Source organism: Bison bison, unplaced genomic scaffold (genome assembly GCF_000754665.1).
Source record: "Bison bison bison isolate TAMUID 2011002044 unplaced genomic scaffold, Bison_UMD1.0 scf7180017864256, whole genome shotgun sequence".
NCBI lineage: Eukaryota > Metazoa > Chordata > Mammalia > Artiodactyla > Bovidae > Bison > Bison bison.
Genome location: NW_011494828.1, coordinates 2,558,667 through 2,583,850, shown reverse-complemented (window position 1 = coordinate 2,583,850; position 25,184 = coordinate 2,558,667). Strand labels below are relative to the sequence as shown.

At 40.1% G+C, this 25,184-nt stretch overlaps 1 protein-coding gene and 1 pseudogene across 1 annotated transcript; both read left to right on the top strand.

Annotated features, from left to right (window-relative positions):
- The first annotated feature begins 2,254 nt into the window (after positions 1 to 2,254).
- Positions 2,255 to 3,023, top strand: LOC104994347 (annotated as a pseudogene).
- A 418-nt stretch (positions 3,024 to 3,441) lies between these two features.
- Positions 3,442 to 24,402, top strand: ATPAF1 (ATP synthase mitochondrial F1 complex assembly factor 1). Its single transcript, XM_010847885.1, has 8 exons — positions 3,442 to 3,693; positions 7,366 to 7,410; positions 8,023 to 8,085; positions 11,001 to 11,051; positions 12,202 to 12,249; positions 15,391 to 15,486; positions 17,050 to 17,157; positions 23,486 to 24,402. Exons 1-8 carry the CDS (start codon positions 3,517 to 3,519, stop codon positions 23,678 to 23,680), a joined length of 783 nt encoding a protein of 260 aa, XP_010846187.1. The 5' UTR covers positions 3,442 to 3,516; the 3' UTR covers positions 23,681 to 24,402.
- The last annotated feature ends 782 nt before the right edge of the window (positions 24,403 to 25,184 follow it).

Below are 25,184 nucleotides of genomic sequence, written 5' to 3'. Positions count from 1 at the left end.
GGGCCCGGCCGGCGGCGGGCGGGGAGGAGGGGCGGCGCGCGGCCCGCTCTTCTGGTGTATCTGTATCTGGCGCTCTCAGTCCTTCCAGCAGCCCTGCCAGAGGACCTCTGTTTCTGTCCCCACTGTAAGATCACACAGCTAGTGTGAGAGCCGGGAGTCTCTATTCCAGGTGTCTTTTTTTTTTTTTTTTTTTTTTTTTTTTAGTTCTCAAAACGCTAAGGTCGACTCTTAGGACAGCCCTTAAGGGGCAAGCACCCCGGGAGACCTGTCCTCATTATGGAAATGGGAAAATAGAGCTCTGCAGAGAAGGGACTTGACTTGCTCAAGATCAAATACTGAGTCAGCTGAAGCTTGACCTAGAACTCGGGGTCCCAGGCTTCTAACTAAGGACCCTAACTACAAGGAAAGGAGATTGGGAAGGGAGAAGGACATCAAAAAGTAATAGTGTGGCAGTTAGTTCTCAGTTGGACCCTCATTAGGATGAGGAACTGAGGATCAGAGAGTTAGAGGCCTGCCAAAGGTCACGCACCTGGTTGGGATTTGTCTGACTTGGAATCCCAGGTTCCTAAAACTACCCTCCACCTTCTAGAGAGAAGGTCCTGGACATTAGAGGTAGATATAAGGGGGCATAGTGGAGCCAAAGAGTTCAACTGAAAGAGCTGAAGGAGATCAGAAGTGAAAACTGAAGGGACTTGGGAGAGAACCCGGCAGGGTGGGCAGGCAGTTGTCTTAGGAGGGAAAACCTAAGACTGCTCCGATAATTTCTCTGAATTCTATCATTTCTGCTTCCACAGCCTTAATGTACTGCATCATCTTCACGTAGAGTACTGCAGTCATCCTCTGAGTAGTCTTCCCCTCTTCCAGTCTTGGACCTGTCTACCCCCAGTCCATGTCACTACTATAGTGATCTTTCTTTGAAAGAATAACAGAATAAATGAATATTTTTGCTTTCCTTCAACAGCATTTAGATATACTCAAGTGTTTGTCTTTTTCAAAATCTCTCCTTGAGCTTCATTCCCCTTCAGTCTTTTCTCACTGATCGCTTTCACAGACAAGCATCTCAAAAGAGTGGTCTGCATATACTCTCGAGTGCTTCACAGGTCCTGTTCATTCTTATTCATGAACAAATGAATGACTGGTTTTACTTTCCTTCCTCACTCAATTGTTTCTGTCAGTATTCACACTACTGTTATCTCCTGAAGAGTGGCTTTCCAAGGCACCCCAGACTTGGATAATGTCCATATCCTTAGTGTTCCATACAAGGCCTTCGTGCTCTAGTACCTGCCAGTCTTCCTAGCTTTATCTCTTGCCAAACCTTCCTTTGAGCTCTGTGGCCTAGCAGAAAGGAATAAAGGACTGGTGTTTGGGGGCAGATGTTCCAGGTAAGGGGAGCAGCAGCATAAACAAAGGAACAGCGGCATAACACCACTTCAACCATTTGGGAATATTTGAGCAGGTTTTCATCATAGTACCTGTAGCACTCTAATGTACATATTTACTTGTCTTTCTGCCCTACTAGGTAGTACAGTCCTTGACGTAGGTACTCTTTCTTATGTATTTCTGTATCTCTAGAACCAACCCAGCAAGTTAACCAACAGGCAAGAGACAGCAAGTCAAGTTTGTTGAATGAGTGAAAGGGAGACAGGAAGGGATAAGTCCTAAAAGAAGTTGAGTGAGAGGGGAGGGAAACCTGTGTGCCTACAAAAAGAAAAAGAAAAAGAAAGCTTGAAGTAGAGGGAAAGGGAGGTATGAAATGAAAGCAGGACCAAAAAAAAGAGTCAGTAGAACCCGTGCCAGACTAAGGAAACGGGCAAGATAGAGCATAGCCATGAGGCCCAGGACCAAACAGGTAGTGTCTCTCCTGAGACATTTTAGAAGGAATTATAGTCCTGATTGGCTAGTGCTGGAGCACGCTCACTAAACCCAGGTTCTTGCAGCACCAGCCACAAGTTCATTGTGAGCCAAGGGCAGGACAAGCCTGTGTGCCCTGCTGACCCCACTCCAGTCTAGCCCCTGCGTTTTTGCATCACACTACACTGGTGAGCTCGGAGAGGGCAATGGCACCCACTCCAGTACTTTTGCCTAGAAAATCCCATGGACGGAGGAGCCTAGTCGGCTGCAGTCCATGGGATTTCGAAGAGTTGGACATGACTGAGCAACTTCACTTTCACTTTTCACTTTCATGCATTGGAGAAGGAAATGGCAACCCACTCCAGTGTTCTTGCCTGGAGAATCCCAGGGATGGGGAGGCCTGGTGGGCTGCCGTCTATGGGGTTGCACAGAGTCAGACACGACTGAAGCAACTTAGCAGTAGCACACTGGTAAGCTACAGGATTTCATCTAGCTTTAGGCCCAAGGTAGGTAGGACATGCACAAACAAGCATGTCCAGAAAGCAGGTCCACAGAAGGGAAAAATTTACAAATCACGTATGTGAAGAGGGGCTGAAAAAAAGCGAAGAATTTTAACCTAGAGAAGAAAAACTTAAGAGGTGACATAAGAGCAATTTTCATGTACTCATAAAAAAACTAGATTCCTGGTGAAAGATACAGAGGGGTAGACGGAGACCCGGAATGTTTTCGTCATAAAAGATGCCCAGGGTGGAGTACATGACAGGGCTCTGCTGCCTAGGCCACCCCTCATCCTCTCCAGCACTCACTGGCAACACTGACCTAGGCCCTGATCAGGCAGATGCCACACCCTACCAGCTGGGGCCCCTGATGCAACTCTTCATCGAGGAGGAGTTGGCCCGCCCTGGAGGGGAGGAAGATCTGCCAGAATACATGGCAGTGAAGGCAGTGGTGTTCGATGTCACCTCCAGAAAGGAGTTGTATGGAGAAGGAGCACTCAGCGGTGTCTTGACCAAGAAGAACTCCACCACAGGGGTGACCAGGTTGTCTTTAGATCCTGCAGACTTCACCCATGACACTATAGGCCTCATGGCCCAGGAGCTGGAGCCCCCGTATGACATTTTCACCAGAGTGTACACAGCCTGAAGACTTCTTAACAAATGGCAGCCCCAACCTGAACTTCAGGCCTGAAGACCAGCCCCATTTTGACACAGAGGACAAATTCTGATGTTCCATCAACATGTTCTTTGGAGAGGATCAGGGGAAACTCGGGTGCTAAATCTGCAAAACAGGCTGCCTGAAGCCTCTGTATCACAGAGCTCTGAATGGAGATTTGCCCTAGTGGGGGAGGGAAGGAAGATGGCTGAGAATTAGCTGTGTTCTAGTAAAAGCTTGACAGTGGGATTCCTGTCTGAGGAGGTGACTGAGAAAGATGCCCACGAAGTACCTTTCCCATCTTGAAGATTCAAATTCCAAGTACCTGAGAGACCAAGCCCTGTGGCAACCTAGGGAATATCCTGCAGGAGAAAAATGTTACACAGGCTCCATGAGGATTAAAAATAGTTGAATAAATGGATTTCTTTGTCCACTTGCTTGATTTGTAGGTCTGGGCTCAGGGTAATTAAATTAAGACAAATGATATCTGTGCCCCATCTCTGAAAGTGAAACATGGTGTTTTGTTATTTCAAAATCCAGAAAGGCCCAGGTGGTTTAACCTTTTGTTTACCTTTGATCAGGTCTGACCCAGCTGCTTTTGAGTCCAGACTGGAGAAGCGCAGTGAGTTTAGGAAGCAGCCAGTGGGGCACTCCAGGCAAGGTGACTTTATTAAATGTGTGGAACAGAAGGTAAGACCTGCCCCTTTGGGTGCTATTGGTGCACCAATACTCTGCACCACCATGCCTGACCCTTATCCTGGGAATGGACTCACTGAGGGGTCAGCTGGATATACTGAACTCTATCTTTACTCAGCTCAGTCTCCATCTGTAAATGGTATTCTGCTCTTTTTGGCAAGGTGTTAGAGTCATGGTGGAGATATAAGGAGATGAAAAAGATAATCTCTGCTTCCAAGGGGTATAGTCGAGTGGTCAAAGCAAGATACACATGACAGCAGCTGTGGGAATTAGGGAGGAAAAGGTGCTTAATGCATCTTAGCTTTTATTGTCCTTAAACAAGAATTAGAGCTGGGGAAAAGCATCTTGAAAGCTGTGTACAAGCAACACTACCTGTTTTCAGGTTCTGCATCCACAGATTTCAACCAACAAAGGATAGATTCAACCAACAGAGGATAGAAAATATTCAAGGGCAGGGTGGGGAATTCTAGAAAGTTCCAGAAAGCAGAACTCCAGTTTGCCACTTGCAGGCAGCTATTTACTTAGTGTTTATTGTATTTATAACTATTTATATAGAGTTTACATCGTAGTAGGTATTATAAGAAATCTGCTGCTGCTGCTAAGTCATGTCAGTCGTGTCCAACTCTGTGTGACCCCACAGACGGAAGCCCATCAGGCTCCTCCGTCCCTGGGATTCTCCAGGCAAGAACACTGGAGTGGGTTGCCATTTCCTTCTCCAATGCATGAAAGTGAAAAGTGAAAGTGAAGTCGCTCAGTTGTGTCCAACCCTCAGCGACCCCATGGACTGCAGCCTTCCAGGCTCCTCTGTCCATGGGATTTTCCAGGCAAGAGTACTGGAGTGGGGTGCCATCGCCTTCTCCATACAAGTATTCTAGAGATGATTTAAAATGTATGGGAAGATGTGCATAGCTTATAAGCAAATACTATACTATTTTATACAAGAGAATTGAGCACCTACATATTCTGGTGTCTTCGGAGGTCCTGGAACCAATCCCTGACTGATACTAAAGGACACTTGTATAGGAAAATTAATCTAATGCAGTGCTTCCACACTTTTTGACCATGACCCACAGTAAAAAAATTTTACATTGCAGTTCGTTATACATATTTGTATATGATTATAACTGAAACAAAATTTTTACAAAACAATACTTACTTATATTGCATGCAATGCACTCTTAATATTATTTTCATCTTTTAAAAAACCCTTGGCCACAGTCTACTAAATTTATTTCACAACCTACAATTTGAAAAATACTAATCTAGGCTGGTGCACAGAACAAATCCAAGTGGGAGAGACCAAAGCCAGGGAGAATATATCTAAATGTGGGCTGCATGGGCCTGAAATAAGGTAGTTACAATGGAAAATTGGGGTTCTACATTGTAAAAGGATAGGTGTTTCTTTTACTTGGAAGATAACTTTTTGCCTTACTTGCTCAGTTGTGAATGAATCTTTGAGGCCCCATAGACTACAGCCTGCCAGGCTCCTCTATCCATGGAATTTTCCAGGCAAGAATACTGGAGTGGGTTGCCGTTTCCTATTCCAAGAGATCTTCCTGACCCAGAGTTCGAACCCTTGTAACTCTTGCATCTCCTACATTGGCAGGTGGATTCTTTACCACCAGCGCCACTTGTGAAGCACCCTTTTTTGCCTTGGTATCCCAAATTTTAAGAGTTCATTCAGTCTTAATGATTGGTTGAGTTAATTAGAATCAGAATAGTTAATGGATTAATCATTACAAGGTTGAGGAGCAAATTCAACCTCTTATGACAAATCTAGTTTACAACTTTGAACAAACAACTCTACTACAAATATTTTGTCTAATGTAATTTCCTAAAACACTTATAGTGTCAAGATTACAAGTTAATAGCTATTGGAAATATTACTGTGTTATAAACTTTCAATATTATATGGGAAAGCTTTTTGCCCCCTTTTGAAATAAGACTTAGAAATTCACCTTTATGATGACAAGAGCAGAATAAAGATTTAAGTTAAATTATGGCAATTCTTAAGTAAATATTCACTTACTGCCTTTCTTATCTTGCTGGAGGAAGGTTAATAACTAATGGCTGTATTTCTAAAGCCTTTTCTTTGAGTCATTGGTTCCCTACTACATAACACCAAACATCCCCTTTTTGTAATAAATTGTATTTAATTTATTATTCTATTCTCTCTATTCTACCCTGAAATGAAATGTAGACAGTAGAACCTACCTACCCATATAATGTCAAGGGGAAAAAAAATAATGCCTTAATTTTAATAAAGTTTTTTTTTTTTTTTAATACAGATAATAGTATGTAAGTTCTTAGGCACAACTGTGCTATGAGACCTAATGCAGTCATCAGGTACTTTTACCTCTATGTAAAATCGCCATAAATACTTAATGCAGCAAATGCCAACTGGTACAAGCTGTTATGCTGGTAATTATAAAAACTCCCAAACAATAACAGTATTGTTATCAGTGACTCATGAGATTCCACAATGTATTGGTACAGTCTTCTCTTAAGTTACATATAGCTGCATTTCTGAAAAATTCAATATTAAAACTGTTTAAAAAAAGGAAGAGGAAGGGATGGATGGAGGAAGAAAAGGAGAAAGGTAGGTCTGGCTAGACATTGAAAAGTTATATGAGATGAGGGAAAAAATTCTTCATTATTTAGAACTCACCTGCAAAATTGCGGTTCATCTGTCACTGCTGCCCCTCCAATATAAATGCAGGTGTAACCATCCAGTCAATTATTGTGATAACAACAAAAAACAAGTCCCCATAGATTTGTACTCTATGTACAATATGTACTCTATTTGTACTCAGATCTACTCCCCATCTGTAGTAGAGATGCTTTAAATGTTTCTTTAATTGCTCTTGAAACTTTGGCCCATAGGGTGTATCCGGTAGGTTTTTCTATACCAGGCTTTTGTCTAGTTTGTAGGTACTGGTTCTACAAACATTGTTTATGAAATATTTGAATTCATTAAAGCACAGAGTAATGAAAAGCATAGTTTAATGCAGAAAGTATGTTTCAGTTTCAGATTTCCAGGTGTGGATTATGCTCTCTGAAAGATAGTCATGAACTGAGAAATTGAATGGAAGACTCAGAATAACCCATCCCTACTATTGGAAACAACTCCAGATAGGATATCCTGCTGTGGCCTTTATCTGAGAGTGAGTTAGGAGAGAAAATAATCACTTTCAGTTCTTCTTGGCTTTTTGTGAGTGGGAGTCTAATTTGAGGGTGGGAATACATTATAATATGGATTACTGGAAAAGACTCGATAGCCTGCTGAGGGTGCCTGCCTTCAGAAGTGCTGTTACAGATAAGAAGCAGCTTGGAAAAGACATCATTCCATTTCTCATCTCCTCTGTGGCTCACTGGGAAGTGGAGCACAGGAAACCTAAGCAGGCTTGTTCTGGGAAGGAGTCCCTCATCCAGGGATTGAATGGATTCTCAGTTCCAGTAGGTGGTGTTTACTAACAAAGAGGTTTCTCATCTCTGAATCTCAGAATCATTCAAAAGTTGTCTCACAAACAATAACTCTTAGAACACTTACTATATAGAGTGGAGAGAAGTGAGTTCTTAGGTGCAACATTACTAAATGAGGTATTGGCAGCTCACCTAGAGAGGGTGGTCTTTTAGAGCAATATCCTGTCCCCTCCTGTATTTCAGACACTGGGGAAACAGCCTGTGAGCAGAGGATTCACTAAGGACAAGGTAGGTTTCTAATTAAATAGCCAAGTCTGAAGTCCTGTGGAACGCCTATAACAAGAGACTGCATATTTGAACGTATGTACTGTGGCTCAGTGTTTTTGTGCTTTTCTAACTGTGGAGATTAGAAATATTTTTATGAATTTTTGTTATGACTTTGTTACAGTTTTATTATAACTACTACATAGTGTGGGTCCTGGAGTGCTAGAGGAAATGTAGTGATACCTTTCCTGTCTATAGGAAATAGTTTAAAAAAATCAAATAAATACATGTTTACTCTGTCATTTAACTTGCAAATAAGGAACCATTTCTGATAGAATAGCAGTTAAAGGTAACAACTGAACTTTCTTCTTACCAGCTGCAAGCTGCAGTGCTCATGAGTGAGTGAAACTTTTGGGAAATCCCTGCATATACTCCCTGAAAATAGAACTGTGAAACCTGCCTGACCCTGGTGGCTGCCTTCTCTGAGCTTGTGGGTTTTTAATACTCATTCTCCACTTACTGAAGATCTGCTTTACTGTCCTAACATGATGCTTCCTATAAGGCTTACACATACAGTTAAGTTGTTTTATTTTTTCAATTGTAGGTGTTAATTGCCTTTTATTTTTTTCCTTTCAGACTCTCAGTTCAATCTTCAACATTGAGATGGTGAAAGACAAAACTGCAGAAGAAATAAAACAGGTAATGAATGAAAATGAATTGGCATACTTTATGAAAATATGTGCTTTGTGAACCAAATCCGAAAGTAGAAATGAACATACGTTTCCTGATACCTCTTCCTAGCCAAAATGAAAGGCAATCATTGAAAGCAAAAGTGATGAATTACATGAAAAATAGTGCATAAGAAAACTTGGTCTCACTCCTATATGTCTAATCAACTCACATTTCCCCTTTCTTTTTCATTCCTGTTGTCCGCGTCTTATTTAAAACTATCCCTGCTCTCTCCCCGGGTGACTGTATTACCTTTCTAAATAGGTTTCCCTATTCTTATTTCTCTTCTTCCCCTTCCCCTGTCATATCCTCCCTCATTCAATCCCCTTGAAGTTCTGCTCATAGTGTATTGCTGAAGAACAGACTCTAGAACCAGGCTGCCAGTTTTAAGTCCAGGCTCTGCCACTTTAGCACATTGACTTTGATAAGTTAGTTAACCTTTCTGGGTCTCAGATTCCCTATCTGTAAAATGGACATAATAATAGTACTTACTTCATGGAGTCAAATGAGTTAATATTTACAAAGTACTTGCAACAGTGCCTGACACAGAATAAATGCTATATTTGTGCCTTTAAATAAAAGAATAAAAATAAATCTTATGAAGTAACCTGCTCTCAAAAACTCAGTGACTTCCCATGTTCCTTTGTTTGCCATTCAGAGTCCTCCATTATTTTAGGACCTTCTGCAGGAAGCCTTCTGGACACCTCCCATCAAAGCACTCGTGATCCGTTCACGTGTCTGGTCATTCCATATACCTTGATTTGCATTGCTACTTACATTTGCATGTCTGATTCTCTTTTCTATAATCAGAATATAACAAGCTATTGGCATTCCTTACAGTTCCATAATTGTATTTTAGGTAGATTGAGAGAATCAGTGATAAGAGTAGTATACTGTGTGTCAGGTGCTGCACCTAGTGCTTCATATGCACTGTTTCACTATATTCTTGTAACCCCCTTGTAAAGTAAGTAAGCAGGGAACTCTGCTCAATATTATGTAACAACCTAAATGGGAAAATAACTTGAAAAAGAATAAGTATATTTATATGTGTAACTGAATCACTTTGCTGTACACCTGAAACTAACACAGCATTGCTAATCAGCTATACTCCAATATAAATAAGCTAAGAAAAGAAAAAATCCATAAAATTTTTTTAAAAGCTAAAAAAATAAAATAGGTACTACTATTCCCAATTTACAACTGAGGAAATTAACTTAAAGAGATAAAGTAACTTACTTAGTGATAGAACTAGGATTCAAACCCATGTCTGTTTGAGTCTGCATCTTACTCCCTTATAAGAAGTTGTGCCAGTTGCTATGGGTGTCCTTTGGTACTGTATCATTCATTTCAGCAAGCATTTATTAAATATCAGCCTCTGTGCCAGATGTAGAAATAAATGAGGTACCTCTCCTCTCAAGGAATTTCAGCCTAGTGAAAAGACAGACACAAAAATAAAAAGAGAACAGCACAGGGTTCTAGCTTCTGCTAATTTAGGCTTAATACAAAGTCTCCAGGAAACTTCAAACTGCCTTTGGGAAGAAGTGCCAATAGAAAGTGGACACCAAGTATGTCCTTTAGGAGAGAGAGAAGCCAGGCCCAGGAAGCCTGACCATTACATGACAAATATCATTCTGACCTATATTTTTAGATACAAATTTGTGTTCATTAAAATAATTTTGAGTGGCCAAGCTCAACTATGTTAGGAAATATCTATCAGTCTCATAAATTCAGTGTTGATTCATAAACTGTCTGCTAATATAAATTAAAAAAAAATAAGCAGGACATGCTGTCCTTAAAATGAGGAGGCAGTATTTTGACATAAAAAAAGAAAGGCATAGCAATCTTAGGCTGCATTGATAAGGTGATTTGCCCAGGTCCTAGGAGGTAATATTCCTTCTGTGCTCTGTGACGGTGAGATCTCACTTTATGATTAGTGTCTTCCGTTGCCCCCATCCCATGTTCTTGGGGATGTTGACAAAGCAGAGCAGCTCTAAAGGAAGGCGACCCATTCTTTAGCACCAGCTCACTTAGGTATCCCATTGGCTCTGATGCCTTCCCTAACTTCTGTACCTTTGCTAATGCTTGTCATTCTCTGCTTAGAATGTCTCTTATCATCTCTCCTACCTGTCTATCTTCCCAGACTCCCCATTCATCTGGCTAACTCCTGATCATTCTTCAGGACATAGTTCAAGTGTCCCTTCCTTTGGTACTTGTACCCTAAATCGGGTTAAGTGCCTCTTTGTTGCCTTCAGAGCACATTGGCTATGGTTTGCATTGTAATTCTGTTGTGCTAAGTACAAACATTATTTCAAATAATGTTTCAAATTATTTTTTCAATAATATTGAAATTATTATTTCAAATAATTATTTCAAATTCACAATAATCCCATGAGGTTCGTGTTATTGGTATTTTATCAATGATTATATTTGCTGTTATTTAGTTATTTTCAGTAGTTTGCCCAAAGTAGCATAGCCAACAAATGACAGGAGCTGGGATTTGCACCCATATCTGTCTGACCTTGAGACTTTGGGTTCTCTGAGAGGGCCCACAGTTGGCTGGGCGTTGAGGGTTTGGGGAGAGAAAATATGGAAAAAAGAATGTGTCTGTTATACACAAAGCACGTCTTAGAAGAAATGATTAACAAGGTCATAGAATCTGTTTCTCTGACAGGAATTTGCTACTGAGAGTTACAGTTTAATCATCTAGAAGAGTAGATGCTATTAAATCTTTTCTGTAATCATGTACAAGTAATAAAAGTATTACGTTGGATTTTCTTCCCTGTTATCAAATAACATATTACTGTGAGCAATGAAAGCTGTCACTGCTTCTTGGTGCAGGTTGAAAAGATGACTGACGGGTCACAGACACTCTCTTTTTTGTACAGATTTGGCAGCAGTATTTTGCAGCAAAAGATACAGTCTACGCAGTTATTCCTGTAAGTAGTTTGGAAGGGAAAATGAAAGTGTTACAGCACGAGGGTGAGGGCTCTAACCTTAGTAGGCAGTTGCTTTTACTGTTCCTGGGTTTATTGCCTCTTGAGAACCTACATTTATAGCTCTGAGGGTTTTTATTATGCCCTGAGCACCAAAGATTGGGAGCTCCATATGGTATATTTATGGCTCTTGTTTTTCCTCTTTCTGGTTTAGAAATGTCTCTTTGAGTCAAGTCTCTGACAAGGGAGCATAGTATAAGTTTATGTTGCTGAGCAATTTCCAAGTGTCTTTTATTTCTTTTTCGTGTTTTCCAATCAAGCTGTTGGAATTTAGGACAGGTCCTCAAGCATACCTTCCTTCCCTTCCTGTCTATAAGTGGCCTATCCCTGAGCTGACTTGAAGCTTCCCAAGCTTTTGAGGCATCTCCCTCCTCAAAATTGCTGCCTTGGAGATAGTCACAGGCCACTGCTTGACTGTTGAAGATCTGTGACTTGGAAGGAAGGCTGCTGACTTCTGGTTTAGTGTCCTGCCGCCTTCTACCAGAAGAAAGCATTTAATGTTCTAGGTTATCAGCTAGTTCATTAATTGTTCTTCTCTGAAGAGGAAGTAGCTTTAGATTAAGTTTGTATCAAGTACACAGATATATACCTAGCTTACATGTGTTAAGTTTAAGAAGGAAAATATACAGATGGAAAAATAAAACCAGGCCTTTTGGTTGTTGTTGAGAGTATTGCTATCTTTTTTTCTCTTCCTGTTTTACATATATACCCTTTCCTTTCATGAGTTCAACAGCCAAAAGAATCTGTGCTTTTCATGTTCTTTTAAATCTCTAATACTGACTCATTGTTTGAGCAGGCCTTCTTAACTCTCCCTCATACAGACTCGGTGACTAATTGTCTCTGACACTTGGCAGAGTCCCGTGAAGAGTTTAGAGGATTTGGAGTATCCACTCCTCACACATAATTTTGATACTGAATAAGAAAGTGTACATCTGGTTTTTCCTCTCTGTTGTAAGAGGGGTTTGTAAATAATGCAACTTGAGATTGTTTTAGTTGTATTTTAGTTATGGAGTTCAGTCTTGGTGACTTTAAATGTGCTTATGGCCTTTTTTATTTTCTTGTCTTTGAATTTTATTCTTTTCTAACCCTACAGAAAGAAAAGTTTGATTTGATTTGGAACCGGGCTCAGTCCTGCCCAACAGTAAGTTTCCCATGACCATATGAGGATTGCTTCTCAGTGCTGCCAGACAAGGATGTTTTCTGACCATTCTCGTCATGCGCCACGCTGTCATACATTTTATAGTCATTTAACAGAGGTGCTTACATGTTGATTGTACTGATAAATGAGAGTCTTAACCTTAACCCTAACTAACCTTGAGGATTTGCCCAATAAGTCTGTGGCTGTTTAGCTCTCTGAAACATCTCAGCCCTTTCTGATTTGGATCTTAATCTATTAATATAAGTGGAAAAAAAGAATATAAGTGAATGTTGGAAGCAACACCTGAGATGTTAATCTTTTCAACCTCCTCTAAGTTTCTCTTCTCTTGGCAGTTTCTTTTCAGTTTTGGCCATGCTGTTTTGATTATATATGTGTGAAAGGAATTATGAAATTGTTGCTGGAGTAGTGAGCTGCCAGAAGACAAGAGAAAGGGAATGGGTGAGGTGGGTCAGCTGACTTGGTGTCTGTACTGATTTCTCAGATTCTCAAAAAATGCTTCTAAACATTGCTGAGAGAAAATAAAAGACATCTAAGTAAATGGAGAGATATACTGTGTTTGATGACTCAGTATTGTTGGCATTTCTCTCCAAATTGATCTCTAGATAAACTACAATCCAAATTAAAATCTTTATAAGCTTTTTTTTTTTTTTTAAGAAATTGACACACACACACACACACACACAATTGACAAGTTGATTTAAAAAAGTTGTTTGGATATCCAAAGGATCTAGAGTAGCAAAACAGTTTTGAAGAAAAAGAGCAAAGTTAGAGAACTTACATTACCTGATTTCAAGACTGTGATTTCATAAAACTACAGTAATGAAGACAGTGGAGTAATAACATAAAAACAGACACATAGATGAGTGGAGCAGAGTAGACAATTCAGAAATAAACCAATATATGCATGGTCAGTTGTTTTTCAGCAAAGGTGCCAAGGTAATTGGGAAAACAATAATCTTTTCAACACATGCCCAACAAATTGTGCAAAAAAATTTGAGTATCCATACACACACAAAAAATGAACCCTTACCTCACACAGTATCCAAAAATTAACTCAAGATCTAGGAAAAAATCTTAGGTTGAATATTAGTCACAGTAGCCAAAGGGTACAAGTAACCCAAGAGTCCATTGATAGATGAATGGATAAATAAAATGTGGTATATACATGTAGCAGAACAGTATTCAGCCTTGTAAAGGAAGGAAATTCTGACAAATGCCACAGCATTCATGAACCTTAAAGACGTAATGTGAAGTGAAATAAGCCAGTCACAAAAGGACAAATACTGTATGATTCCACTTATGTGAGGTACCTGAGATAGAATGCAAATTAAAACCACAATGAGGGCTTCTCTGCTGGCTCAGTGACGAAGAGTCAATCTGCCAATGCAGGGGACACAGGTTTGATCCCTGGTCCAGGAAGATCCCTGGGCTACAGGATAACTAAACCCCTGCGCCATAACTACTGAGCTTGTGCTCTGGAGCCTGGGAGCCACAACTGCTGAGCCCACCTGCCACAACTGCTGAAAGCTGTGTGCCCTAGAGCCCATGCTCGGCAACAAGAGAAGCATGCAAATCGTGGCTAGAGAGTAGCCCCCACTCCCTGCAACTTGAGAAAGCCTACGCAGCAGGGAAGACCCAGCACAGCCAAAAATAAATTAATTAATTAAAAAACCACAGTGAGATACCACTAAGATGACTAAAATTAAAAAGACTGACAATACCAAGTGTTGGTGAGGATATGAAACAACTAGAACTCTAATATATTGCTGATAATAGTATAAAATGGTGCAACCACTTTAGAAAGCAGTCTGGCAGTTTCTTTGTGAGTTAAGCATGACCTGCCACACTACCCAGCCATTCTACTCCTACATATTTTCCCAAAGGAACTGAAAGCATACCTCCATTCAGTGACTTACACACATGTACAGGCTGTTCATGGCAGCTTTATTTGTAATAACAGAGGCTGAAGATACCCAAATCTACCACAGGTGAAAGAGTAAAGAAACTGTGTGTACCAAGAAGTATAGATTCTGTGGTTCCATTTATGTGAAATTCTGGAAAGCCTGACCAGTAGTGAAAGAAACCAAGTCAGTGGTTGCTTAGGAACAGTTGGAGAGAGGGAGGGATGAATTACAAAGGGATTTGGGGGCATGATAGATACCTTCATTATGTTGATTGTGGTAATCCTGTTAACTATGGTTTCACAGTATACATATGTCAAAACTATTTTAATTGTACACTTTAAATATGTGCAACTTACACCTCAAATATACCTCAAGAAAGCTTTAAAACATTTTTTTCTCCATTAGGTAGGCACTATGGTTATCTCATCTAATATTAGTAATAACAAAATGGAGCCTTAGTGGTTGGCAGTAAGGAGACAATTCCATGACTAATGTGTATGAGGCTGATTATACTTTGTTTTGTTCTGGCATCAGTCTCTACCACTCCTCCCCAGTTCATCTTGAGCATGAAATTAATCATTTCAGTGATTAGAACCATACTTCAGTATCAGCCTCAGATAGTAGAATATGAAGTGATTATTATAATTGTAGCAAAAATTAATTCAGCAACATGAGGAAGTTTAGAAATTGAAAAGGACCAAAAAGTTCATCAAAAGAAGGATGGGTAAAATTGTGGTAAATATCTATTGTCAATTTCCATATAATAGTGAAAATAATGAATTAGTAATATTTATCAACATCAGTAAATCTCAGAAGTATGATATGAAGTAAAAAAAGCAAGTAGCAAAAGTATACATATAGTTTGGTAAGATTTAAGTTTTTAAACATGCAAACAGTACTCTTGTTTATGGGTGTATACTTACACACTAAAAGTATAAAAACCTGGAAGGGAATGACAGGTTAGCAAATGCGGGTTAGCTGTCATTGTAGAATGGAATTAGAATGGGTTTACATAGAGAGCTTCAGTGAATCTCTCATACTTTCTTTCTTAGGTGGGTTGGGAAGTGTAAGAGTGTTACATTATCACATATGAATTTCAAAATACAACAGAAGTTTTAAAAACCAAATGTTGGAGAAATGGAGAATGACACAGGTGGTTGGACATAGAGCAAGCGGTTTTATTTATCCACCTGTCTCCTTGTGTATTCATTTCCCACAGTTTCTCTGTGCACTACCAAGAAGGGAAGGTTATGAGTTTTTTGTCGGGCAATGGACAGGTACTGAACTCCACTTCACTGCACTTATAAATATTCAGGTAGGTGTCCTGTGTTCATCTCTTTGGTGAAAGAAGCCTCCTCTGTGGGACTACGAGCCCTTGCTAAGGCTTTAAGACACAGAATATATACTAACTTCCAGCAGCATTTGCTGTAGCATTGATGAATTGTCGTACTTCTTTGGGTTAGCTTTTTAGGCCCCACCCAATACCTTTGAGTTATAACCTTAAGGGAGGTTCTGTGTCTTAACATGTGTTTTATTAGCCAGCTCAGCACTGTCTAAGGTGCTAGATGCATATTTTTCATTTCATAGATGTTATTTTGTTTGCTTCCATCCTTCCTTCTTTTTCTTCGTTTTATTCCCAAATGCTAGATTAAGAAGTTTGATCCAAAGCATTTGAAGCTTTTAAAATAAAAGTATTTTAAATGAGATAATCACTAGGATTGTCAGTCTTTATTTGTAGGCCAGATCTGGCAAAAACAAGAATGGATTACAACAGCTTTGCAGTTGGGATGAAGGGAGCACACAACAGAATGAGAATTTTCTTATGACTTTATCCCTTGTGATTGTATCAAAAAACTGTATCATGTTTATTTTTTTTAAAAAGAAAGAAAAGGAAACAAAAAAGAATAGCAAGCTTAGAGCAGTTCACACTGCTAATAAGTCGTAGAGCTAGGTTTGCTTGACTCCATGTTATTGATTCCAAAGTCTGTGAACTTAACCATTAGGCTGTTGTGTTGGAAACTATGCTAGGACTACCCTCCTGAAGCTCATATACAGGTATAGGAAAAAGATCCAGAAACATAATTATGATCAAAATGATAGTGTATCTATAGAAATATGTTTGGGAGAATTGAGAGGCTACAGTATTACTAAGAGAGCCCTAGCAGTAATTAGGTATTGATAATTAAAAGGACTTTTTCTGAAATCTTAAAGATGAAACCCAGAGATCTTTTGAATGTATGGTTGTTTCCTCCTACACTATATGAGGGCTTAGGCTTTGAATCCAGCCTCTCTTCTTAGTCTGAACTGAGGTCTGGTAACCACTGCCCTGTCCATTCTTCATGAAATTATGATGTTCCAATTCTTCTTTCCCCTCCTTTCTCCCACCCAGATTATATTTTAAAACTGCACATTACAAATCTGGCCCATGTGCAAACTCTCCAGCTGTTTGCTACAGCTTAAAAGAGCTCAGTCTTCAGAGCCAGCCAAGGGGAGTAGATTTCAACTGTGAAATGCACTAGTCCATAAAAGTGGCAATTACACAGGCATATTGCTTTCTTTAGAACTTGATTTGGTAGCTGCTCGTGTCGTTTTGTTTTTAAATATATGGCCATGATGAAGGATTCACTGCCTGCTGTAAACATTTTCTGGGAAAAAAGCCAAACCTTTTTCAATTGAAGACACAAATAACACTGTGCAAACTGTCAGTTTTGCTGTGACTTGGCAAACCTGACCATCCCCACGTACCAGTCCTCCAACTCACTAGCCACCCAAGGGACTGTTAAGAGCCAGAATTTCCTCCAGACTGTCTATTGCGGTGAAATTGCAGTTTTGTTGTGGTGGTACCTTACTGAGTCTTGATAAGTGTTCCTCCTTACAGACCCGAGGGGAAGCTGCGGCCAGCCAGCTGATTTTATATCACTACCCTGAACTTAAGGAAGAAAAGGGCATAGTGCTGATGACAGCAGAAATGGATTCCACATTTCTGGTAAGAATCAACTTTTACCTTTTTGCATGTATCTGGTGGCCCTGAAGATATTCTTCTGCCAAACCTCATGAGAAGTAAAATTCCAAAGACAAACATAAGAAACATACTTGTTTCTAACTTAAATTGACAGTAATTTTGTCTTACTCAAGCTCTTCCAAATTGCAGTTAGTACAGATTCTCATTCATTTATTCACAATTTGAAAGTCCAAAAGCTCTGACCACAAAATTTTTTCATAACTCCTTTGGTCACCAAACCTTATCTGATTTGAACTTACCTGATAGCTGTATCTTCATTGTAACTTCACTTTGATGTGAGGCCACTGATAGTCCTTATTAATCCTACTAAGTGTGGAATATTCATGCGTTTTACAAGGGAAATATTAATGGATTATGAGTGTTACGTAATACAGTTATATGGTATCTGCATTTGTTATCTTTCTAAAATCCAATAATTCTAACTCTAAAACACAGCTGGCCCATGGAGTTTCAGGTAAGAGGCTCTGGACAAATAAATGGCTTCTTAAGTGTACAAAAGAGTTCAAAGTTGAGAACAGTTCTTAATCTTTTCTCTTTCTCCACACTATTCTCATGTACAGCTTTCATCATGCATAGTGTTTTTCCTTCCTCTTTTCCCATTTCCCGGGATAGAGCATTGACCATGCGCCTGTAGGTAGTGATGTCTGTTGTGTGTGTTCTCTGTATATCCAGGACCACGAGCAGTTTTATGATTGCTGTTCAGCCTGTTTGTCTAGTCCTTGCTCGTTTCAGTCTCATTTATCCAGCAGTGTTTAAGTTCAGGATGTCCTCAAGATAGTGGGCCCTTTAGTGCCTTTTCCTCCTGAGATTCTTTATTATAACACCCACTGATTTTTGCTCTCTCTTTTACCAGCTGCATACAAGGAAGGGAAAAGTGATGGCACTCAGCTAGTATCACATAGCAATAGTAAGCCCCAAGTCTAGGGCGTAACTGAGTCTCCTTCACTGTCTGTTAGTCCTGTCTATTATCAGTCTCATTTCTCCCATTCTTCCTTCTACTCACCACACTCACCTGGAAGTCACCCAAAATCCTATCCAGAAGAACGGAGTTGCCATTAATGAGACAGACAAGACTGCAGGCAGAACAGGTTTGGGAGGAAGATCAGGACCTGAATTTTGGACACATTAAGTTTGAGGTGCCTATTAGATAATCCAAGTAATAGGCAGTTAGGCATATGAGTCTGAAGTTCAGAGGAGAGGTCCAAGCTGGAGAGATGAAGATGGGAGTTGTCAACATACAGATTGCTATTTACAACCATGAGACTGAAATCACCAAGGAAGTTAATGAAGGTAGAAAAGAGAAGAGGTCTTAGAACTGAGCCCTGGAGCATGAGGAAGCATCAGCAAAGAAGATGAAAAAGAAGAGTCAGTGAGGTAGGAGGAAAACTAAGATGGTAGAATCCCCTGGAGGCTAAGATAAAATGTTTCAGGGAATAGGGGTGCTGAGCCAGCAGCTCACATACGGTAGGGCAAGTGAGATGAGGACTGAGAATTTATTAGAAGTCACTGGGGACCTCTATGGGGGCAGTTTCAAAGGGATAGGACGACAGCATATTTGGAGTACATTTAGGAAATGTTGGGGAGAGAAATTAGAAAAAGTAAGCATATTGAAGGAGTGTTTCTGAGAAAAAAAGGAAAGAATGGGGTGTAAGAAGTGGGGATGAGAGTGGGTTTTTTGTTTTGTTTTAAATGAGAGCCTTGTGTGTATATGCTGATGGAAAGGTCGGGTAACGAGGAAAATATTGAAAATGCAGGAGAAAGAGAGTTGTTTGGTGTTTCGAATGGGTAAATCTTGGGAATGAGGGGTTAATCTTTGCTAGAAATGTAGCAAGAGAGAAGCCAGGATATAAAGACACATTCAGCTAAGTGGATAGAGGTAATGGTAGCTTGTAAGATGTTCTCTCCAGATTGCTTAGTGAAAAGAAAAATCATTAGCTGAGAGTGGGGATGGAAGAATAGATGTTGGACATTTGAGTAGAAAAGAGGAAGTATGAAATTTTTGTCTAGAACATGAAGTGAGAATGTGTTCTATATCTTTAAGTAGTTGAAGAAACAAAAACTAAAAAAGTAATATTTCATGGCCTGTGAAAATTATATGAGTTCAAATTTCAATGTGTATAAATACAATTTTATTGGAACACAGCCATGCTTATCTTTACATGTTATCTATGGCTGCATTACATCTATAACAGAGAGCTGAGTAGCTGCAACAAGAGACTGTAGGGCCGTAAAACCCAAAACATTAATGGTCTCTCCCTTTCTAGAAGGTGTTTGCTGACGTGTGATCTAGGGAAAAGGAAGAGAGAATGTCTGTGTGGGAATGACAAGTGCAGAGATAAAGGACTGAGAGTTGGATTTACCTAGGGTTATGGTTTAGCCAAGTGATGTAATAAAGTAAGACAGGAACCGGGAAGTTAAAGGTGAATGCAAAGAAATGACTGTAATTATTGACAATGGATGCAAGTTGGGTAAAGAGAGAAGTGGAAACATAAGAAAGATAAAGAGACAGTAAGAACTGTGACTCCTGCTTGAGGTAAAAGGTGTTTTTTATTTTGTTTGTTTTTTTACTTGCAAAATTTTTATTGCTGAATTTAGTTGTGATCTGTTCTCTTTTTTTAATTTATTGAAGTATAGGTATTTTACAGTGTTGTGTAGTTAAAGGATTTTTGAAGTTGGGAGTGAGTGTTAAATATAGGAAATAGTAGACAAAGTGTGAATTTTGAAATTGAGACTTGGAGAGGATGTAGTTACCAATAATGATAAAATGTAAAACTTGACCACAGACAGAAGTGAGTGACACAGAGATGGTTTTGTATTTTCTGATCTTCAACAAACCATAACATCTAACCATATTAGATGTGGACTCTAGAGGTCAGAGGAGAGACTGTTTTTTGCTTTAGCATTTATACCACCTCTAGTGGTCTCAAACATGGTTCCCATAATTATTAAATTTGCTTCCTAGTCTTATAACATTCAACAGCATACTAGATAACATACATTTGCCTTGTATAAATCAACCTGTGAGTTTCCAGTGTAGTACAGAATTAGACATGTTAAAATTTAGTGTAGAGATACATGATTCAAAGATGGGAAACCTAGAAATGTAATATAAATATATGATCCCCTACATACTCATGCATACATTTATATTTTGGGCATTGTGTTTCCAAATACAGTAAAGCAAATAGATAGAAATACATGGAACCTATAGGTTTCTTCTAAACTGATTCATTTTAATGATGAAAATTTAGTATAGTATTTAAAAACCTTATTTGGTTCCACATGTGTGTCAGCAGATGATTTCATTGGAATGTAGTAAGTGCTAGGATAAAGACATGCACAGCTTTGGAGGGATCAGGGGGAGTGTCCCTGACCCAGAAGAAGGAAGAAATGATACCTGAACTGAACCTCAAAGATTAGCAGGAGTTTAGCAGTATAAAGTGGGGAGGGCAAAGGGGGAGGGGAATGTTCCAGACAGTGGGAATGGAATACAGAAAAGCTAGGAAGCACAAAATGACTTGGGATATTACAGTTTGCTGTCACTGATATATTAAAAAAGGGAATTTGGTGGATTATGTTCAGAAGATTGACTTTATCCTGTGAGCACAGAAAGATGAGGAGTTGACCCATAGAGAGTTGGATTTTGAGACCATTAACCTTAAGTATTTGCTTCCTAAACATTTTTTAGTTCTAGCCTGGTCAGTGTGATCATTGAAAATGCAGTTGCAGTAGTCTGGGCAAGAGGTGATAAAGACCTTACCCAAAGCAGAGTAGGGAAGGAGAAGAGAGAATGACCTCGGAAACGTATAGTGAATAAAATGGGCAAGACTTGGTACTTTGATTGTAGCCATTAAGATTGAAAGAGAGGAAGGAATCAGGTCTGTTAATATACCTCCTTGTTGAGCAGCATAGGGAATTAATATGTTTATCTTCTTGGGTCTTGGAAGGGCAAGAGACTACTGTTTCATGTCGAGAATTAAGGGAATAAAAGACAAGGGGCGAATGAGTCGGCAGCGGCTGGGGTGCAGGAGAGCTTTCCATAATCCTCCATGAGAGACATTTCTCCATGTCTTAACTCTCTTCCCCTCATTATAGTGGTCTTCAAACAAGTGGTCAGAGTCCTTTATCCACACAAAATCTTATGTAAAACACCAGGATATAACAGCTGAAAGAGAGTGAAGGGACTGAGGCGCCTCCACAGAGCCCTAGGACTCTGCAGCTTGAACAGCACTGTTCTAGGGTGAACACAACTGAAATTACCCTTACCTCCACCGTCCTAAGCCTCAAATAAAAGTTACCTGTCACAGTCCCTACAGTTCAGAGCCTCAGAGTGGTGACATCTGCCTCAGATTATGCACTTGCTTAAGAAATGGTTTGTCCTTGAGACATGTTTGAATTTAAAAGGTAAAAATGATGAGGTAGAGTTATCGACCTTAATTATTTTGCCCCACCAGAAATAGTATCAGGGTGACGTGGAGGGAGTACCAGCCTGGGAGTCCAGAGATCTAGTCCTTGCTCTGCCACTTACGTGCCACTTGACCTTGAGTCCATCCTTGACCCTCATCTGCTCTGGTTTCCTGGTCCATTAAATGAGGACTGGATGATCTCTAAGGCCCCTTCCTGGTCTAAAATTCTATTAATTTGAAATAGCCAGAGATTTGGAAAGTGGCTTTTGATTGAAGATCCAGTCTCAGAGATGAGTGCCTCCTTATGAGAAATGACCTGCAACCTATGGGAGGGAATGGAGGTGAAGCAGCCTGTGGTATTTATAAACCCATTTTCATCACTCTGTAGCTAGACATAGCACACTTTTGACAGTTTTCGTAGGAATTTTCCATTGTTATTTGGGGTTGGATTCTGGCTGTGTGAACATTATAATGTTAAATAAATGCCTCTGATCAGCTAGCACTAGAGAATGCATAGGAAGCAAAGTAAGAGTTTTTGAGGTAATTCTTTTGTAAGATTTCAAGAGTGTAGCCTGTATCTTGATCCCACTTCTGTTACAGAGTGGTCAGGTCACCATTTTTGCTGCTCCTGAGCTTTAGAGAAGGTGGCCTCTCCTTTCCTGAGGCTTTGCTGGGGATTAGTTAGAAAAGACTGCATAGCAAATTACTACTCCAAAACTATGTGACATAAAACAATAAATATCTATTACCTCACGGTTTCTTTGTATCAGGAGTTCAGGAGCAGCATAGCTGAGTGGTTCTGGCTCAGAGTCTCATGAAGTTGCTGTCAAGATACTGGAAGGGGCTACTGGCATTTGAAGGTTGATTGGGCTTGATGATCCACCTCACCCCACTTGCATGGCAGTTGGCAGGAGACCTCATTTCCTTGCCACATTGACTTCTCCGTAGGCTACTTGAATGTCCTCATGACATGGAAACTGATTTTCTGCAAAGCAAGTGGTTTGAGATAGCAAGACAGAAACCATGGTGTCTTCTGTGACTGAATACCAGAAGTCATTTTTCATCATTCCACTTTAGTCCATTTGTTAGAAAGCAAGTCATTAAGTGTAGCCATCACTCAAGGAAAAAGAAACAAGGCTCTATCACAGGGAAGAAAAAGTGTCATGGTGAATTCCTTGGCGGTCCAGTGGTTAAGACTCCATACTGTCACTGCTGATGGCTTGGATTCATTCCCTGCTTGGGGAACTAATCCCACAAGTTGTGTGGCCCAAGAGAAAAAAAAGGATGTCATAGACTTTGTGGACAATTTGTTAAACTGCAGCTGGCTTTGGCACCACTTATTTAACTGAGGTGGTATGAGGAATAGGTTTTATTCAAGAGTATGTGTAGTTAGTCAAAACCTTAATACCAACTCACAAACTTAGTTCTTAGAGCTGGAGAGCTGGTTAACTATTGCTCTTTTTTTCCCCCTTGAGGTATACTTAACAGTTACTAAGGAACTGAATGAAGACGGAATCTTTTTTTTTTAAGAGGGAAATTTTTAACATCTGCATTAATTTATCAGCAAGCATTCACCAGATTTCACCATATGCAGGGATGTAAAACAGGCTCATACTATGAGGAATTCACATAAGGGTAGACAGACAGAAAAAGAGGAGACGAAGGTAAGATTAAATATGGTATGATGCATACAATGCTAGAGGAAGAGGAGACTAATTTGGGTACACAGAAAAGGGGCACCTCACCAAGACTTGGGATGTCAGGGAGTCAGGAAGCTTTCTGGAAGCAGTGACTCCTGGGCGAGGGCCCCACCTGCCGCAGGCGTTAGACACAGAGCTGTGTGGCCCTGTGCTGGAAGGGACCTCACTGTTCTTTCTACCTTTCAGAGTGTTGCTGAGGCACAGTGCATGGCCAACCAAGTGCAGCTCTTCTATGCCACTGATCGAAAAGAGACCTACGGGTTAGTGGAGACCTTTAACTTCAGACCGAATGAGTTCAAGTATATGTCTGTCATCGCTGAGTTGGAGCAAAGCGGACTTGGAGCCGAACTGAAATGTTCTCAGAACCAGAATAAGACTTAGGGATGTCAGGTTGGCTTACAGAGTTTTCTGCTCAGCCCTGGATAGTACTGAGCCTACCCACCCCTTGAACTCTTGGAGGCTTGGTATCTATAATGAGCTGTCTCTAAGGAGTCGTCCTGTGTGCTTGTTGCAAGAAGTAACGTGGAGGTGAGCCCTGTTACTTGATATTCAGGAAGAAAGATACCCAGACATTCTGGTAACTGTCTCCCAGTGTACTTGAAGTTTCCTTTTCAAGTGTTTGAGGTCACATCCAGAGACAATCACGGATCCACAAGATGGTTGACTTAATTATATGCACTGTAAGAGTATATTTGTTCTCTGGCCATTTTGACTGCACAGCTCCTAATAATTAATTCCTCACCTTTATAAACTGTGACGGGATAATAAGCTTGAAGACCTCCTGTAGTTAGACATGGTCTTTACGTACTCTTCCCACTTGGCTAGCCAAAGGCATAACCCAGTTAGACCCTCGAACAACCACATATTGCCATCAGGATTAAGAGTCTGTCTAGATGCTCCCAGAATTGCTGTTAGTGTAGCTGGTTTGGAGTATCAGCAGATTTCAGGTATACTAAAAGTACAGGTACAGTGCCTGCTGCCTGCATATTTTTAAACTATAATTTGTGACACCTGCGTCTCTAACTATTCTGCCTTTTGGAAGCTGTGTATTTGGAGGGGCCGAATTGGTGCAGTATAAATAAATCAACTATTTTGTAAACAAAGGATCAATCCAGATTTGCTTTTTGTTTTTTAAACAACTCTAAACCATGCCAGTATTATATTAATAGAAAAGGTAAGTGGAAGCAAATGTACCCTATTATGTGTGTGGGAAAATGTAGCAATAAAATAAAATCTGGCTTATAATCTTTGTTACACTAAATAATGAAGTCTAAGCTGTGTGCTGTCCATTGTGTCTGTACTGTGGGCTGATCTCATCAAAACTCACCTTGGACTCAGCAGTTGCTTAAAATAATAGGAAAAAAAAAGAAAGAAGCTCTCCAGCACTGGAAACTCAGGTTTGGCTTATAGTGTCCCTGTGTGGCTCCAAGCTCAGTGATAGAAGAGGGTGGCAGTAACACACCGGGCTTCTGAACACGAGGCCTCAGAGCACCCCCTGCCCCAGCTTTGTCGTCAGCCACCTTTATTATAACGTCTTTCCTTTTCTTCATCTAACATGTTCCACTTGGCTGCTCCTGCCTATGGTCTGGTGAACAATGCTGAGCATGGTGTATGGGAATATAACCAGGATTTGCAGTTTGTGTGTTTCATTTATTACTGGAGACTTTTTATAGGTTGAGCTCGTCCCCAAGTCCTTTAAATGGGATTGGACTTCCCATTATTTTCTGAGCTGTGTTTCTTTTGTTGTACTTCTGAATCTGTCTGTAGAAAGAGAGAGCGTTTGTTTAACCTGGAAAAATTACTGGTCTTTCACAATTTCTCTAAAGGTTGAGCTATTTCCTAATGCAGATTCAGGCCTCTTGTCCTGACATTTCTTTGTTCTTTT

Excerpts from the sequence above, each read along its gene's own strand:
- ATPAF1 (XM_010847885.1), top strand. The coding sequence starts at position 3,517 with ATGGTGTTTTGTTATTTCAAAATCCAGAAAGGCCCAGGTGGTTTAACC. Across the intron at positions 11,052-12,201 it reads CAGTCTACGCAGTTATTCCT|AAAGAAAAGTTTGATTTGAT; the intron begins GTAAGTAGTTTG and ends CTAACCCTACAG. Across the intron at positions 15,487-17,049 it reads CTGCACTTATAAATATTCAG|ACCCGAGGGGAAGCTGCGGC; the intron begins GTAGGTGTCCTG and ends TCCTCCTTACAG.